The 17,574-nt window shown below is 48.3% G+C and overlaps 1 protein-coding gene across 50 annotated transcripts in view; it reads left to right on the forward strand.

Annotated features, from left to right (window-relative positions):
- Positions 1-17,574, forward strand: part of EPB41 (erythrocyte membrane protein band 4.1) — a 95,741-nt gene that overhangs the window by 39,078 nt on the left and 39,089 nt on the right. For 33 of the 50 annotated variants that reach the window (XM_064634984.1, XM_064634941.1, XM_064634971.1 and 30 more), the window contains exons 2-7: positions 4,800-5,242; positions 7,879-8,109; positions 10,432-10,536; positions 13,403-13,445; positions 15,471-15,546; positions 16,004-16,222. In XM_064634984.1, coding sequence (XP_064491054.1) covers positions 4,800-5,242; positions 7,879-8,109; positions 10,432-10,536; positions 13,403-13,445; positions 15,471-15,546; positions 16,004-16,222 — 1,117 coding nt within the window. Of the gene's footprint in view, positions 1-4,782; positions 5,243-7,878; positions 8,110-10,431; positions 10,537-13,402; positions 13,446-15,470; positions 15,547-16,003; positions 16,223-17,574 lie in introns of all 50 variants that reach the window. The other 17 variants (XM_064634946.1, XM_064634983.1, XM_064634945.1 and 14 more) reach the window with 1 other exon arrangement.

Genomic DNA, 17,574 nt, shown 5'->3' on the forward strand with positions numbered 1-17,574 from the left:
ACTCCCCTAACAAACAGCTTTCTGCTGTGGTCATAGAATCCCAGAATGGTTTGGATTGGAAAGGGCCTTAAAGCCCACCTCATCCCACCCCCCTGCCGTGGGCAGGGACACTTTCCACTAGTCCAGGGTGCTCCAAGCCCCTTCCAGCCTGGCCTTGGAATGTTTTTTTAACTGTAGTAAAACTCCCTTGTAGGACACGTAACTCACACACGCGTGGGGTGAGTCCTGCTGGGGGCGGCTGCAGTTTCCTCCCCTCCCACCCTCAGGTTTGTCTCACGTGCACCAGGTCTTGACTAAAATGAATTTTCAGGCTGTGCTGTCTATTTTGAGCAATGTTCTGCAGAGTTTCTCTGGTGAGTTGTGTGCTTTTCACACACATTATGAAATGGGAAGGAACGCATTTAAAAAAAAAAAGAACCCACCACGCTGTTGCTGAAACTATTTGATTTTTGCCTATTTTTAGCAGAAATTTTTCTCTTATCATTGTCTCCAGCTCTTGCTGGAGCAGCAGCGTTCTGAGAAGCCACACGTTTTTGGGTAGGAAGGTCAAGACAATTTGTCCCAGCACTGTGATCACCCTTATCTGGTGTTGGGCATCGCTGAGAGACAGTTTGGGTTTCCAAGAACTGAACCTTCCCCGTGGACAGTCCTTTTTCTTCTCTCTCTGAAAGACTAAACCACTGGGAATTAAGTAAGCTATGGCATGAGCCATAAATTGTTTTTCCAGGCTTGGAAGCAGAGATAAGTTAGATTTTCTATCACAGAATCACAGACTGGTTTGGGTTGGAAGGGACCTTAAAGACCCTCTCCTTCCACCAGGACACCTCCCACTATCCCAGGTTGCTCCAAGCCCCGTCCAACCTGGCCTTGGACACTTCCAGGGATGGGGCAGCCACAGCTTCTCTGGGCAACCTGTGCCAGGGCCTCCCCACCCTCACAGGGAACTATTTGTTCCTAATTTCTAGTTAACTTTGCCCTTCTTTGGGTATTGTCACTACACTTACCCCTGCCTAAATAAGAGACACTGGAGGAGCTGACAGGTAGGAGAGGGTGACAGACAAGTATCTCAACATTCCTGTTTCTTTTGAGAGGAGATGTTTTGCTAAAGCCTCTTCCAGCATTCCCAGGAGGTCCAGATCCTCCTCTGGCAGGTGAAGGGGATGTGGTTGGTGGAAGGTCAACCTGTGGTTGCAAGTGTCCCCAGTGGGGCAAAGCCTTTTTGCTTCTCTGGGAGTATTTAACTCCCTTTTCTTCAGGTTGCTTCCTGTTGCCAAAGCTTTCTTGTCTGGAGGATGTTCTTAAACTTAAAAATGCTTAAATATAAATACATATTTTCTGGTGAGATTTTCACTCTGAAATCTCTCTCTGGGATCATATCTGAGTTTTGTTGTGGTTTCCTTATTTCTGTAGCATCAAACACCTTCTCTACACCAGACTTGTGAAGAGCCTGCTTTTTACAGGCTGTCTGGCATCAAACCTTCAGCCTGTACCAAAGAAAACCCCCAAATGCAGTATTTACAAGTGTGGCAGCTCAGAGCAGGAGGTGAGCAGCATCACTTGAGTGCTCCTACAAGAGCAGAGCATCCTCCTCCAGCATCCAGGGAGCTCCCGAGGCACCTGCAGGCTCAGCAGAATTGCCTTGTGGGGTAGTGAAGGAAGAAAAATTGAATTTAAATAGAAACCTGCTTGTGGTTTGGCTGTGGGTTGTGCTTTCTCCAAAGGATGGGTTGAGGAGCAGTGGAGTGGGAACTTTGCTCTTCGTGTCAGCTCTGCTGTGGGCTGGGATGGAAACAAAACAAGTGCAGCCAAGGTGCTTTTTGTCTTGGCAAATCACAGAATCACAGCCTGGTTTGGCTTGGAAGGCACCTTAAAGACCATCTCCTTTCCCCCCTTTGCCCTGGGCAGCCTCTCAGTTATGTTATTTGCTTCCTGATCTCTTTGCTTTTGACAGGGAGTGTAGGGAAAACCATTTCTGAGCGTAAAACTCGCAGGGGAGGGATCCAGCCGTGAGCCTGGGTCGGAGCAGCTCGCTCAAGTCTTGCAGCAGGATGTTTGCTGCACCCAGTGAGTTATTGGTACTGGCAGCTATGAAATGTTTATTGGGAAGGGCAGGGCTCCTACGTGCCCATCTCCGCATCCCCAGCCCTGCTGAGGGGATCTGGCTGAGCTGCAGCCTGGAATCCCAAGGGATGGAGGAAAGACAAAGAGATGTTTAAGACAAGGAGATGTTTTAGACAAGGAGATGTTTTAGACAAGGAGATGTTTTAGACAAGGAGATGTTTAAGACAAGGAGATGTTTTTCTCATTGCCAGCGAGACCCACCTTCCTACATCGAGAAAGGTCCGGGACTGCGGCTTTGAAATGTAAACAAGTAAACAATCCTTGTTCCAGAATTTAAGGAGAGAAACGTACATCCAGAGGAAATGTTCCTTTGTGGACCGTCCCTCTGGTTTCCTGCGGCTGATAAGAGCTGCTCCTCAGCTGTGCCCTCCCCACCGTCCTCATCTCCAAAGCCCTGGTTCTGCCTTTCTAGTCTGAGGAGCGACGCGCGCCCGACGTCGTGTGTTTTGATAACGATTCCTACAAATGTGTTTATTCAAAACAAACACAGTGGGAAGCAACTACAAAGCAGGCTGCTCTGGCAGCTGGTGCCAGAGGGAGCTCGCTGTCGGCGTGTGATCCTGGTGGCACAGGCTTGCAGAGCGTCCATTCCAATCCGTGCCAGGACACTGGGAGCTCTGCCCTGGGAGTTGACCGTGGCGAGTCTGTCTTGTGTCGTGGGCTTGGAGTGATGGGTTTTTGATAGTCCTTGCCCCTTCCACTGCCTTGTGGCATCTCCAGGAGTCTTTGGAGAGCTGTTGAGAGCAGGAATTGGCTGCATGGTGGCTGGAGGGACTCTGCAGAATGTTGCTAGCAGGGCCAGCAGCATCCCTGGCAGTGGATTGTGGGAGAAGTGAAGAGGTTTCATAGCATAGTAGAGTGTTCTGAGTTGGAAGGGACGCCCAAGGATCATCCAGTCCAACCCCTGGCCCTGCCCAGAACACCCCAACAATCCCACCCTGTCCCTCAGAGTGTTGTCCAAACCCTTCTGGAGCTCTGGCAGCCTTGGGGCTGTGCCCACTGCCCTGGGAAGCCTGGTCAGTGCCAACCACCCTCTGGGGGAAAAATCCTTTCCTGAGATCCAACCTGACCCTCCCCTGACACAGTTTCAAAGGATCCAGAGAGCCTGTTCTAAATCTGACACTTCTCCAATGGAAGCACAGACCCAGTGGGTTCCATCCCTGCTTTTCCAAAAGCCCTCCCTGAAAAGAAACAAAATCACCAAAACCTCAAACCAAACCTTGTAACCTCAGGAAATTTGCGTTGCTGCAGGAACAAACTCAGGGAAGATCTCTGGTGCTGCCCTGGTTTAACCACAGCGTTAGGAATAATATCAGGTGTTTGGATCAAATGCAAGGGAAGAGTCCTTTGGAGAGCTGGGGGGGCTTTTCTTCTTCCAGCACTCTGGTTCTTTTGGCAATCAGCATGAGTCAAATTAGAACTGATGAATGCAATAATACGTGGGAGGGTGACATCTTGAAACGTTTCCTAATTTTGGGTCTGTATTTGGAGCAAATGTTTGTGTGCCGAGGCTTGGGCTGGGGATTGGGGCATATTGGATTATATGCTATTTGCTCAGTGTAAGCAGTGGCAATTTATTGCTGCAGATACATGTGATGCAACGCACAAAGATTAGTTCTATCCCCTCTAAAGCATGATTATTTTGGGTCCTCTTTATACCTTAAATAGATATTCTTCTCATGTGATTTCCATCTTTTTGTGTCAACAGCCCAGGCTAAAGTTGAAATAAACATTGCATCAGTTTGATAGCACAGGCTCTGAGGAAATCTGCTCTGCGTTTTATGGGTGTTGTTTGGAAACCTTTTCGTTCTACGTTTTTGCTGTGTGCAATCCAAAGATTCCATGAATCCCAAAGCCTGCTCTGCTCCACTGGACTGGTCTTGTGCAGATCAACATAGCTGATCAACACCAATGAGTCCTGTCCCCATCAGTGTGGTGTGATGTGGTGTGTTTAGATCACAGAATCTCAGACTGGTTTGGGTTGGAAGGGACCTTAAAGCCCATCTTGTTCCACCTCCTGCCAAGGGCAGGAACACCTTCCACTAGCCCAGGTTGCTCCAAGCCCTGTCCAACCTGGCCTTGGACACTTCCAGGGATCCAGGGGCAGCCACAGCTTCTCTGGGCAACCTGTGCCAGGGCCTCCCCACCCTCACAGGGAGGAATTATATCCCATCCAGCCTTGCCTTGTGGCAGTGGGAGCCATTCCCCCTTGTCCTGTCCCTCCAGCCCTTGTCCCAAGTCCCTCTCCAGCACTCTTGGAGCCCCTTTAGGCACTGGAAGGGGCTCCAAGGTCTCTCCAGAGCCTTTTCTTCTCCAGGCTGAACAGCCCCAACTCTCTCAGCGTTGTCCAAAGGGCGGGGGGCAAACATCAATAGAGATGTTTCTATCAAAGCAAACCATAGCAAAAGGAATGGTTTTGCTCTTGGTGACTCTGTAGGCTGGAGTTGGCAGGGATTCAATCCTCATACAGGTCATTCACTGAAGGGTTGGACTCGATCCTTGTGGGTCCCTTCCAACTCAGAACGTTCTGTGATTCTGTGGCAGGCTGGTGTGACTGGTGAACGTGGCGTGTCTGTGCTCGTGGCTTGGCTTGAGCAGCTCAAACAGGCTTGAATGTTGGAAACCACCTCTGGATTGAGCCCTCCTGCTCCTCTCTTACAGCACCACCATGACAACAGAGAAGAGCCCGGCGGCGGACGCCGACAGCTCGGACCAGCAGCAAGCCAAGGAGGAGGAAGGAGCTGCTGAAGCACAGAAGCAGGAGGCTTCTCTGGAGGAAGGGGCTCAGCCTACGTCAGAGGGGCAGGGGCAGAAGCAGAAGGCCTCCAACGGAGACACCCCCACTCACGAGGAGCAGAGCAAGAAGGAACGTCGCACCTCCGAGGGCCGGGGCCTGTCCCGCCTCTTCTCCTCCTTCCTCAGGAGGCCCAAGTCTCAGGTGTCTGAAGAGGAAAAAGACACTGATGCTCCTAAAGAGGCAGGAGGTGACCAGAAAGGCGCAGGATTAGGAGCCAGCCCTGATGAAGACATCCTGGTGAAAGCGCCGATCGCAGCTCCTGAGCCCGAGCTCAAAACCGACCCGTCACTGGATCTCCATTCCTTGAGCAGTGCAGAAACACAGGTAAAAAAACACCCCATCCTCTGGATTGGGCTCCCTGCTGTCCTAAAAATGTGTCTTTGTAGCCAAAAACTTCATATCCCAGGCTGGTGAGCTTGACCAGAACAGCTGGTGAGGTGTCAGCTCCCTGTGTTGCATCGTGTACTTCCCACTCTTCTCCCTGCATCACCGTGTCCTGCCAAGTACCTGCTCTGGGAATTGTGCTCAGCGCTTCCCAGCATGACTTAAAATGCCCTGTGACGAGTCCTTGCTCTGCTGAGGTTGGGATGTCACCTCAGAACGAGGGTTCACATTCAGAGGGTCCAAAACCAGTTGGGATCTCCTTGGTGTGAGCGGGATAAGGGCAGGTCAGTGGCCTGAGGTGGAGGACTTGGATTTAGGGAAGGGTTTCTTCAGCTTCAAGGAGCGCAAGCGCAGCGTTTCAGGACTTGGTCATCTGCTCAGTCTGGGCTGGTGCTGAGCCTGCCAAATACAAACATTTTCTGCTTATGCATCATGTAGACAGGGATTTCTGCAGGCTGGTGGGCTGAGCCCAGCTCCTGGTAGCTGTCTGGTGTCTGCTCTTCCCAGCCAGGGTCACTTTTTGTGCAAAATATGTGAAGTTTTAAAATTTAAAGTAGAAATTGAGGCAGACACAGCCACAGGGAACATTCACAGAGCTGCAGCTGGTTGTTGGTTTGGGGGTATTGGGTGCCCTCTCTTACTCCTTGGGTGATGGCAGCTCTGCTGTTGCTTGTGCCTGGACTTGGAGAAGGGTGTCCTTTTTCCTCAGCTGGGGATTTCTTGCAACCCAGCGAACCTGGATGTGTTGCTGGAGTCACAGAACGTGCAGGGTGAAATTTGGATTTCTTACCCACTGCCTTCGTTCTGAGTGGCTCCAGAGCACTTCCAGGTACCCACAAACACTGGAATTCAGAGCAATACAAGTTCCAGCATTGCCAGTAGGCAATAACTGTAAATCCACCTCCTTTAAATTACAAAGCTGTAGAGAAGGTAGGTAACACATTTTTCTTTCTTTTCCCAAATTTCTGAGCCTGTGAAAACCAGGGGATGGTCTCTGCTCATGTTCTGTACCTCTGAGGGTTGGGAATAGCAGGATGGGAAGGAGCTGGAAATTTTCTTGCAATTTCAACCCAGAAGTTGTATTTTCAAGAGCGAATCATCGCTGGAAGTGTTTAAAGTCAGATTGGACAGAGCCTGGAGCAGCCTGGTCTAGTGGAAGGCGTCCCTGCCTATGGCAGGGGGTAGAACTGGATGAGCTATAAGGTTCCTCCCAGCCCAACCCATTCTGGGATTCTAAATACATGATTTCTTCCTCAGTTTAACTTTGATTTAGTGCTTCTGAGCACACGTGAGCGTTCACCCCAACCTTCCTTCATGGGCTGTTCGCTTCAGACGGAGCGTTTGTGCCTTTTTCTTTTTTCCCCAGTTCTTATTTTAGATCCCAGTCAGTGGCTTTCTGAACTGTGACACTCTGCAGATATTTCTGCTGTGACAGCAGTTGTGAGGTGCTGCAGTTTGATAAATGCTGACCGACGGGCATTAGGAGCTTTGACTGATTCCCTGCTCCCGATTGTCCCAGTTCTGCTGGAACAGAAGTCAGCAGCTTGTGGACATTATTTAGTTTTTAAATACCTCCGTGCACTTGTGCCTGGGTGTGATTTCATGAGATGTGATGGCTTGAACAGACAAGGTTTTGCTCTTCCCCCTGCTGCAGCTGTGCTCCTGCTGCATCCAGCCCTTCCAGTGCTCGTCAGAGCCTCCCGTGAACTCGGTTAACCTGCTGAAATGGCAGAGGGAAAAAAAAAAAGGCTTCCTTCCTCCTCCTGCCCCCAAACTGCATCTCTTTCTGCTATTTCAGTGGATTAAACTGGCTCACAAAGTGCTTCTGTAGGCAGAGGGACAGTGGTGTGAGGGCTGCCTTCCCTTTTTGGTGGCAGAGAGCTGCTTGGTCAGCTCAGATGGCTGTGAAATCCTAGCCCTGACCACCCCTTTTAGTGCCACTGCTGCCATAGAGTCATGGAGTTGGGTTGGGTTTGGGTTGGAATGGGCAGGGACACCTTCCACTAGCCCAGGTTGCTCCAAGCCCTGTCCAACCTGGCCTTGAACAATTCCAGGGATGGGACCACAGCTTCTCTGGGCAACCTGTGCCAGGGGCTCCCCACCCTCACAGAGAAGGATTTCTCCCCAATATCCCATCTAAATCTCTCCTCTTTCAGTTTAAAACCATTCCCCTTGCCATGTAGAGGGTGGGTGCACTGGAACAGAGCCCATGGCTCAGGTTGGTACTGGGAGCACTGAGTGTCTTTCCTGGGAGGCAAAAACCTTCCCAGTCCAAAAGGTGCTGTCATTAACACCACGAAGATTTGCAGGATATAATCTGCCTTGATTTTTCTAATCAACCCTTATTTCTTTTTTATTACATCCTTTATTAAATGAAGACTTGAAAATGACTTGGAAGGGCTTTAAAAATTAATATCATTCCCTTGCTCACCCCAGCTGCTGCTCCAGGTCCTCGGTTGCAGGTTCAAGTCAGATAATGAATTTTGGTTGAGGCCCCAGCCCTGCAGTGCTTATTTAGTGTGATGCTTTGTTTGCTTGTTTGACACCTCTAAATTGGGGTGTTGGGGGGGTTTCAGCCTGCACAGGAGGAGAGGAGGGACGAGCAGGAGCCAGAGGGCAAAGACCCTGAGGACAAGGAAGAGGGAGAAGCCAAGGAAGAGTGTGCCAAGCCAGAGCCTAAACCAGAGACTCCGGAGACCAAAGCAGACAAGGATTTGAAAGCTGCCCAGAAAGCAGTGAAAAGACACAGAAACATGTACTGCAAAGTGGTCTTGCTGGATGACACCATTTTTGAGTGTGCTGTGGATGTAAGTACTTGTGGGGTTTGGTTCTGCTTCTCCTCTCTCCCGTCTCCCTTCTGCTCCTCTCGAAAAATCACCACAAACACGATTTAATAGGGGCCTAATGTGCTGCCAGGGAATTACATGACAGGCTTTACTGCAGAACAAGCCTGCTGTAAGCTATAACAACTTATTTAGTGTGTTGTAAAAGCCTCTGGGTAGTAGGAATCTTTATTTTTTATTGTTCTGCAATTCCAGGGTGTCGTGCTTTATAAAGGTAGGAAGGATTTAAAAAAAACAAACAAACAAACCCAAACTTTATCTCACTTGCTGTTCATCATCTTTGTCATTTGTATCCCAGATCAGAGTTTAGGTTTTTGGGATAAGTTGGGATGGTCTAAATATCTTTTGCCCCCTTTCCTTTGAGAAAAATGGGCTGCCAAATTGATTTGTGCTTTTCTAGTTCCCCAAGGTCCCTTCACCTCCCAGGCTGCTGGTGCTTGGATATAAAGAAAAACACGCTGTGTTTAGCCTGCAGTTGAATATATTTGCAGTAAACAATTTAGAAATTATTATGTTGACTTAGAGCACTGCAAACCCCTTCATCTGAGAGCTTTTCTTCTGCTTTCTTCTGTGCATTCTCTCACAGGGATGTGGTGCTGTCAGGGCAATAAAAAGCGAGCAGAAATCCCTATTTTAGTATTGAAGTACTTGTCTGGAATATTAATAATCTGGTACTTACCACTGGAGCATAGTTCCACCAGCTTGTTTTCCCTCAGTCCTGCTGGTAAATGGGCCAGGAGAGGGTATCTGGGCACAGGATTCCTTGTGGGAACAGTCACCTTGGGTGATCCTGGGCAAGTAGGTCAGTGTTTGTGTAACGGTGCTGCTGGCATTGCCTGGGATCAGCTCGGAGCATCCTGCCCTAAACTCCTTCCCCTGGGCCAGGGATGTTGTGTGCAGCCCCCCAAAAGGGAGCTGTTCCCCTAAGTCCTGATGACAGCTTGCCATGGTGTATCCATGATGCCTTTGGATACTGGCACAGGCATTGCTGGGAGGGGGGAGCCCTGACTTGAGCAGGACGTGAGAAATCTCTCTGTAGGTCCAGAGGATCGTGGTGGGCACTGCAGAGGGGATTAGGAGGGGCCACTGTGTCAGTGAGACCCTCTTAACTTGGCAGGCACCCTGGGCTTTAACACCCCTGTAATCCTACTCTGGTGTTTTGAGAGTTTATTAAGATTTAATTGGGAAGGAATTGCAAAGGTGTAGGCAAAGAGCAGCACAAATGCCTTTATCCAAGGAGAATTAGTGCTTTCAGGCATCCTTTCCAACTGACAGCCCTGGAAGGTTTTTCATTCCTAGATCACTGCCAATTCCTTGAGGGATACCCAGGCTAACACATACATTATGTTACCTATAGAGTCACAACGTGTGCACAAAGGACCTGACAGCTGAAAGGCTGGAATAAAGCCAAGGAATAAAACCAGGCAGGGGTCTTGGAGCAGTTGCCATGCAGAGATGAGTGACAGGAGAGCTGTGGGCACCAGCAAGGCATTAGTGAAGCTGATTCTGCGTCACTGGAATGGCACTTTCTTCTAACAAAGCCTCCAATGGAATGAGCTGCTCCTGGTTGCCATAGTTTTATGCCTCAGGGATGTTTTCCTTCATGCTTTTGGACTAAAAGGGTATCTTGTTCCTAGGGCCAGTTCACTTCTGCAGGATTTGGGGGGGGGTGAGAGGAAATAGAAATGCTCAGAGTGTGTTTCTGGAGGCAAGAAGTGCTGAGCAGCTCTGGGTGCAGGAGGCAAACAGGAGAAGGTGGTTTTCATCAGCAGATCGGGGTGATGGAAAGGCCACAAGAAATTATGGGCTGTGGGTCCGAGCTGCTGGGTTTTTTCTGAACCTTAAAAAAGTCAGATTGTCCCCAAAATGAACAACTGTAGCAGTGGGTCGTAGCAGCAGGTTCATCTTTTGATCCACACCTGGTTGTCTGACAGCCTGGATCCAGGAGATATTGGGGCTCTGAATGTACCTTGGCAGGGAGAAACTGTACAGATCCTTGGTGTTTACTGAGCTCCTGTTGGGAAGTTCAGCTTTGGGGGGGCTTCAGACAGGGAGCTGGTCAGAAGAGAGAGACCCACTGCATTCCTGTTGCCTCTCCATTGAATTCTGATGCCTGATGCTCTTTCCCATAAGGAGTCCTTGCTCTGAAACAGCCAGGAACTGTGATTTGGAGCTACTCAGGGCTTACAGTGTGGTTTGGTGCCATTCCCTTCCTCCCCTCTGCTGTGAGTGAGAACAGGCAAAACCCAGCCTGTCCAACAGGATTTCTTCTTCTTCTATTTGCAGAAACATGCCAAGGGACAGGAGCTCCTTAAAAAAGTCTGTGACCACCTCAATCTGCTGGAAGAAGACTACTTTGGTTTGGCCATATGGGACACACCAACCTCCAGGGTAAGCAGCTGCTGTTCTGGGGTGGTCTGGCCCCAGGGGGATTCAGCTCTTCCATAGGATCATCTTCCCAGGGCAGGAGGGAAAAGCCTCCTCTTAAAACTGCTTTTGATGTCCTCCCTAAAGATGGGTTGGGGGTCATCACAGAGGCAGAAATGGTGTAAAAGTGAGTACAGGAGTGTGGGTTTTAGTAAAAAGGCTGCATGAATCATAGAATGATGGAATCCTTGTGCACTTGGATCTCTTCACCTGGAGAAAATTTGTTGTATTAGTTTGCTGCAAATTAAGTTGTTTGCTGCCACTAAGTTGTAGAACTCCAGCTGAAGAAGTCAGGCTGCCCTGGCACTGGTGTCAGCATTGGGAAGGTTTGGTTAGAGCCTCCCAGAGCAGTTTGGAGTTGAGGCTTTGCCCTGCAGAACACCAATGACTCCATACCAAAACTCCTACTCATGGTTTCAGTTTAAGGCCTTTGTTTGGTTTGACTGGGGCGGTGTCTTATCTTTTAAACCCCTTGGTTACCCTTTAACTCAACAATTACTCAAGGTTTGTTTCACAAAGCCAAAAGCTAAATTGAAATGAAGGGCCCAGTTCTGTGTCCTTTAGCCCAGTTCTGTTGGTCCATATTCTGAATATTCCACTGCTTCACCTGCACCATTCACCCTTGGCAGGTTGTGGGGCTGACAGACATTTGCCATTAAATACTTTATGATGTTTAATCCACAGGCAAAATAACACCCTGTCACTGTTTGAGGCAGGCAGAGCTCCCACTCGGGTTTGTTTTACTGTCTCTGGTGTTTTGCTATCTTCCTGTATGTGAAATCTGTTTCCATGTATAAAGCCTGGATACTTTTTACCCTGGGAGTTTGTTCTTGCAGAGGGAAGGGTAGGTGTACTTTTATATCCAATTAAGAGCAAAAAGAGTCCTTGAAAGTGTTCAAAAAGCATGTAGATGTGCTTAGGGACGTGGGTTAGTGGCAGTACTGGGTTAATGGTTGGGCTTGATCTTAAAGGGCTTTTCCAACCTTAATTATTCCACGATCTCCCAGAGCCCTGGGCTTGCTCTTCACCTGTCCAGGCTTTCAGCATCAACTCTTCCAGAAGCAGAAGCCCCTCCTTCCTCCAGCTAACAAGGGCTGAGAGGTTGTGGAGCTTTTTAACTGTAGGGGCTGAAAACAGATTGTTTTGTCACATCTGTGTCCCAGAGCCAAGAGCTGAGGAAGGTGAAGCCTCTGTCCATGGGTTGTTCAGCTCCAGTGTGGAGCAACCTGGTATGGTTTGTTCTGATGGGGAAAAACACCATTTTTGGAGGGTTTTTTGGGAATCTTTCTGGTTGTGTTTCATTGAACTTTGAAGTCTGAAGCTCCATCTCTCTCCTGCTGTAACTTCAAACAAGACCCCACATGGAGTTACTGATTCACAGGAAGAAATGATGTTAACAGGAATCCAAGGATGAGCTCCTGCACCTCACCTGCAGCTGTGTGGGGCAGGCAGAGCTACACGTGTGTATTCCTGGCCAGGGAAGGCTTGCATGTGGCATTTTCCACCTTGATATATAGGGAATAAACCTTCTGGGGAGGGATATTTACCCCCATGGGCGTGGCCGAGGGTGATTAGGAGGTTGTGACAGCGGCTGGAGCAGCAAGGAGCTCATTGCTCTGAAAGGGAGGATTGTTTCCCTCTGATTCATGACCCAATGGGATAAAAGTGGTGTTAATTGCTGTTCCCATCATTGTCTGCTGGCTCAGGCGGGGTGGGATGCATGACTGCACCCTGGGCTGCCCAACCCATTAACCAGCAGCCCTGGCACCAGCCCGGGCCATGGAGATGCTCAGCTTAAAGCTGTGGCCCTAAAAAGGGCAGCAAGTGGCCCATCTGCCTTCCCAAAATGCATTTTTTTACCCCCATTTTATAGGCTAGAGGGACAGGCCCATAAAAAGAGGAGATTAAATGTAAGTATGGCTGTCTCCCTGCCACGAAGTTACGTGTCCTTCTGGTCGGGAGAGATTAGCTCAGGGGATTCAATGAGTTAATTCCTTCACCTCGGGAGACCTGGACGTCTAAATCCTTCTCAGGGCTGGTGAAAATGAAGAAGGTGGTTAAATGTAGCCTCTCCAGGAGGGTCATTAACCCTGTGCCATCCCCCGCAGTGGGGCAGACCCTGACCTCTCCAAAGGGAAAGGCTCAGACCATGGAAAAAGCAGGAGTTGTTTTTTGTGGCTTATATTGCACCATCATCCTACAAAACCCCAAATTACAGAGGGGAGAGGAAAAAAGGATACATTTCTAAATTTGTAGCGGAGATAATTAGAAGAAACTTGAGTCATAGTTAAAAGAAATGAAGTTTATGTCACACTCCTGTGAAAGATTCCAGCCTTCTGTGGTAATTGGGTGTTTTCACTCATATTTCAGTGATTAGGTCGTTAAAACCCAGAGCTAATAATAGAAAGTCTTGGTGATCTTTGATCTGAGTAGGCTAAGTGAGGAGACAGGGTGCTTAAAATGAATGTAAACATCCTATTTGCCTATATTTAAGGGTTGTGGTGGAAATAAAGGTGTTGTAGAAGTGCCCCTCGTAGCTGGATGTGGCTGTGACCTGGCTGTACCTGCAGCCCCGATATCCTGCCTTTTTTTTTCCCCCCTCCTGTTCCTCCTGCCTCCCCTGTGAGTACCTGGTAGATGAATGATTGGAAATACACCCCCGAGACCACAGCCTGGAGTAAAAGTAGTGAAAAATGCACTGTCTCTCCAGTTTCCATGGCTGCCTGAGTGTCAAATATTGTCTTTTTTCGCCATATTTTTAGCAATTTGCAGCTTTCTGTGGCGTTTCTGGAATGTCTGTTAAACTGTGAATGTTTTTATCCTCTTACAGACGTGGCTGGATCCTGCCAAAGAAATAAAAAAGCAGGTTCATGGTAAGTAGATTGAATTTATCATCTGGAGGGGGGAGTGGTTTCTCCCTTCTTCCCTAAATAACATGGCCTTGGAGGGGGCCCAGGGATGGGGAGAGGTCAAGTGAGGGTGGCTGGCAGGGATCAGCACGAGTTCAGGCAGTCTCTACGTCCTTTCTCTCCTTCTTAAGGACTTAGGGATGCTCTGGATTTAGGGAAAAATGTCATTTCCTTGGCAAAACATGGCTTGGGGCGTGTTTGCCTGAAGCAAAGCAACCCTGGCTCTGCAGGGCTGGAATGGGAGATGGCTCCTTGTTGGAGGATGGGAAAATGGGTGTCAGTGGGAACCACTGGGAGAACCTGAGCAGAATTGTGTGCTGGAGCAGGGTTTGATGGACTCTGAGGCTTTTTTGGGGTACTGGAATGATAAATGGCTCAAGTAGTATCCCCAGATGCTCTCCAGAGTGGCATTTTAAGGTCTGCTGCCACTGAATTACTTCAAGACGAGGGCAGTGTTAAAATTAAATAAACATCTCAGAGGCTTTTGTTTTCTCTTGGGGGCAAGTCTGGCTGCTTTGGAAGTAAAATACTGGGTTTGGGAAGTAAACTACTGGATTTTGGATATAAAGCCACTGGTGTTTTGGAAGTAAAATACTGGGTTTGGGAAGTGTAGTGCTGTTTTATGAGAGTAAAATACTGTCTCATGGATGCTTTTGGTGGGAGGCACAGGACAAAGTGTGTCACTAAGTCCAGGTTAGGGGGGAAATACCACAGGGCTGTGGAGCAGGGAAAGCTCCTGGTCTTACCAGCTTCTCTTGGGATCAATAGCAAAATGTGTTTGAAGGGCAGGAGCTGCTCCATCCATAAAATTCATCTAGTAAATGTGATGAGCAGCAACCTCTTATGGAATCTGATCCCCTGAGATGGGTTAAATGGCAGATTATTAGATTTTGCTTGGAAATAGGTTGAATGCAGGTATGAATATGTGTACCCTGATGTGGGTTGCTTTAGATAACCTCTGCTCCCTAAAATGACCTCCTGGAATCGCTTGGTTTGAACTGTGTGTGATGAAAACAACAGGCCTTGGGTTTAATCCCAGTTATGGTGTTGCATAAGAAGTAAATCCAGGGATGCTCCGTCCCCCCTCTTCCCTGGGTGAGATCGGGATAAACCTCTGGGTGAAGTGCAGGGGCAGATCTTCTCTTTCTGAAAAAAATCTTATTTTGAGCTGGTGTTAAAGGGCCACAGCAGGGGGGAGATGTAACTATGAAAATCACCCAGTCAGGACTATTTTCTGCTGGGAAATTTGATTATTTTCAAGGAAAAGAGAGAGTAACCCCTTCAGCTGTGACACCTAGGCTGGCCAGACCACTTATAATGCCAGTTCTAGTGTGATTATGTGGATTCTCACCCCACTTAATGCCTGTAATGGTGCTGCACGAGGTTTGCAACAAACATTATTTTAACTACTAAGTGTTATTTTAGACATTAAGTATTAAACATTTAGGTCTGGACTTGTAAAGCTCTTCCTACCCTGGTGCTTGCTGGCTTCATCCTAAGATTGATGCTTGTGTTGGGCTGAGTTTAACCTGTGTCTGACCACCTGACCCCAGTGCATTAGGGGTCAGGTGGGGTCCTGAAATTTGAAAATTGGCTTGAGTGATAAACCAATCCTAATTCATTAACTTACAACCCACCCCTGCCCTCTCTTCATGAATCCCTTTTCAAGCAATGAAAGAACATGGGAATCTTTGAGCTTCTTAGCAGTGAATTTAATATTTGCCACGAGTAGTGGTTTATTTATGTGTATTTCCCTGTCCTACTTCTTTTTCTCCTGCTTGTATCCTACCTCCTATAAATAAAACCATACCTTATACAGATGTTAAGCTGCATCCAGCTGTGAGAGTGAGCAGTATAAAATCAGTGTTACATCTACTGGGTGAATGTTGAAGATCAGGTTGGATATTCCCAGCTTTTTTAATAACAACTGACTGTCACAAAGCTGTCCTGGTGTGTTGGCTTTTCTCAACCTCTCCTTTGTCATTGCAGGAGGCCCCTGGGATTTTACCTTCAATGTCAAGTTTTATCCTCCAGATCCTGCCCAGCTGACAGAGGATATAACCAGGTGAGTTCCCTGGGAATCTGCTGCCAGCCAGGAGCTCGCTGAGCAGAGCAGTGAATATGGAATAGAAATGTTTAATATTTAACTCCTTCAGTGAGGAGATCAAATGTCTTCCCCACTTGGAGGGGGTTTGGTTTGTTCTCAGTGGATGTGTGGATGCTCCTGCTCTCCACTGGAGTCCACTTGGGTAAAGCAATGTCATGTACAACCCTGGCATGGGTGTGTTTGTAGAGGAAAGTACGTTTTTATCTAAACCCAAGATTTTCTGGTCCCTTTACAGAGTGGAGGTGACCTTAAATCCCCCAGACCTTCACACTGTTTACCTTGGGAACGAGTAAAAACACAGGCAGAACTTGGGAACGAGCGCCGTGCTCGTTCATCAGGGGCATAAAAAAAAAAAGAGGCTGATCCTCAAGTTAATAAATTTCTCTGTGATCAATATTTTCCTTTTTGCCCCCAGGTATTACCTGTGTCTTCAGCTCAGGCAGGACATCCTCACGGGGCGGCTGCCCTGCTCCTTTGCAACCCTGGCCCTGCTGGGCTCCTACACGGTGCAGTCGGAGCTGGGGGACTATGATCCCGAGCTCCACGGCCCAGATTACATCACTGAGTTCAAACTGGCCCCAAACCAGACAAAAGAGCTCGAAGAGAAGGTTGTGGAGCTTCATAAAACATACAGGTAAGGTGTGGTGGCTGCGGGGGCTTGTTTGTGCACAGCAACCTGAAATAAGGGCAATAATGGGGCTTTTGGGTGTTTCCCCCACCTTTGTGGTGTGTTCTTGGTTTCCTGCTGCACCAATTTTATGTTGGTAACAGAAGCTTTAGCAGTAAGGTGTGAACTGGCAGCTCCTGAGAACGTTGCAGGTACTGAGCTACAGAGAAGCTGTGGCTGCTCCATCCCTGGAAGTGTCCAAGGCCAGGTTGGATCAACCTGGGCTAGTGGAAGGTGTCCCTGCCCATGGCAGGGGGTTGGAACTGGTTGATCTTTGAGTTCTCTTCATATCCAAACCATTCTGTGACTCTGTGATGATTCTGTGAACATCAGCTTTTAAAAAAATTTCTAATACTTTTGGAAAAAATCTTTCTAGAAGCTGGAATTCTTTTTTTCAGGCATGGAAGAAAGCAGATACAAAGTCTTGACATTATTTATAAACAAGTGCTTTTTTTTTCAACAGAATAGGGGTTTAGTTCATGCGAAAATGCAAAATTTACCTGTTTTATCCTTGCCCTTCGATTGGGATTCATGTAATTTTGGGTTGTAGTCGGCTCCTGCCTCTCTGTGTATTCACAGTACACTACAGCATGTTTAGGGTTTTCTGCTGCCACGTTTCACTTCCTAACGTGGAAGGATTCCAGGTGATCCAAGAGTTACAAACCTGCAGTTAAAGTGTTCCCCATGACCTGAGCAGGTGTGTCGTGTTCAGGGAGGGTTGAACAACTGGGAGTCCCCCTGATACCACACTGACAGTAACCAAACCTGTTATTCATCTTATTTTGAGCTCGTTTTCCTGGATGCTCTTGAGGGTTTGGCTGCATGAGCTGTGGGGAGGGGCAGCAGCTTCTGTGTCCTCGCAGGGATACACTGGGATTTTAGAGGGGAAAACCCCCCAAATCCGTAACACCACTTGGTGGTACTTTCAACCAGCAGCCCCTTGCCCTGTGAAAAGCTGCTGGTTGATGCCCTGACGAGAACAGAGCAAAGACAAGACCTTCTCAGAGGCAGAGGGGAACTAATAACAGGAGTGCAGTGGGAAGGGTGGACATGGGCTCCTGGCTGTGGCCAGAGCTACAATTAACACCTCACTCAACCCTCCAAATCAATACTTTAAATTGATTCCCCTCCATTTGCACTGAGAGGAGAGGAAATGAGGGAAAATAAGTACCAGGCCACTGACGAGCTTCATGACTTGGAGTCAAAGGCCGTTGCTGTGCTGGAAGTGGCGGATCAGGGTGATGAATTATTCATGGCTTCATTAGAAGGAGACTTCAAGGTATAAGATGTAGTTATATTTCATCTGTCTGCGTGTGCAG

The sequence above is a fragment of the Pseudopipra pipra genome, chromosome 24 (genome assembly GCF_036250125.1).
Source record: "Pseudopipra pipra isolate bDixPip1 chromosome 24, bDixPip1.hap1, whole genome shotgun sequence".
NCBI classification, from domain to species: Eukaryota; Metazoa; Chordata; class Aves; order Passeriformes; family Pipridae; genus Pseudopipra; species Pseudopipra pipra.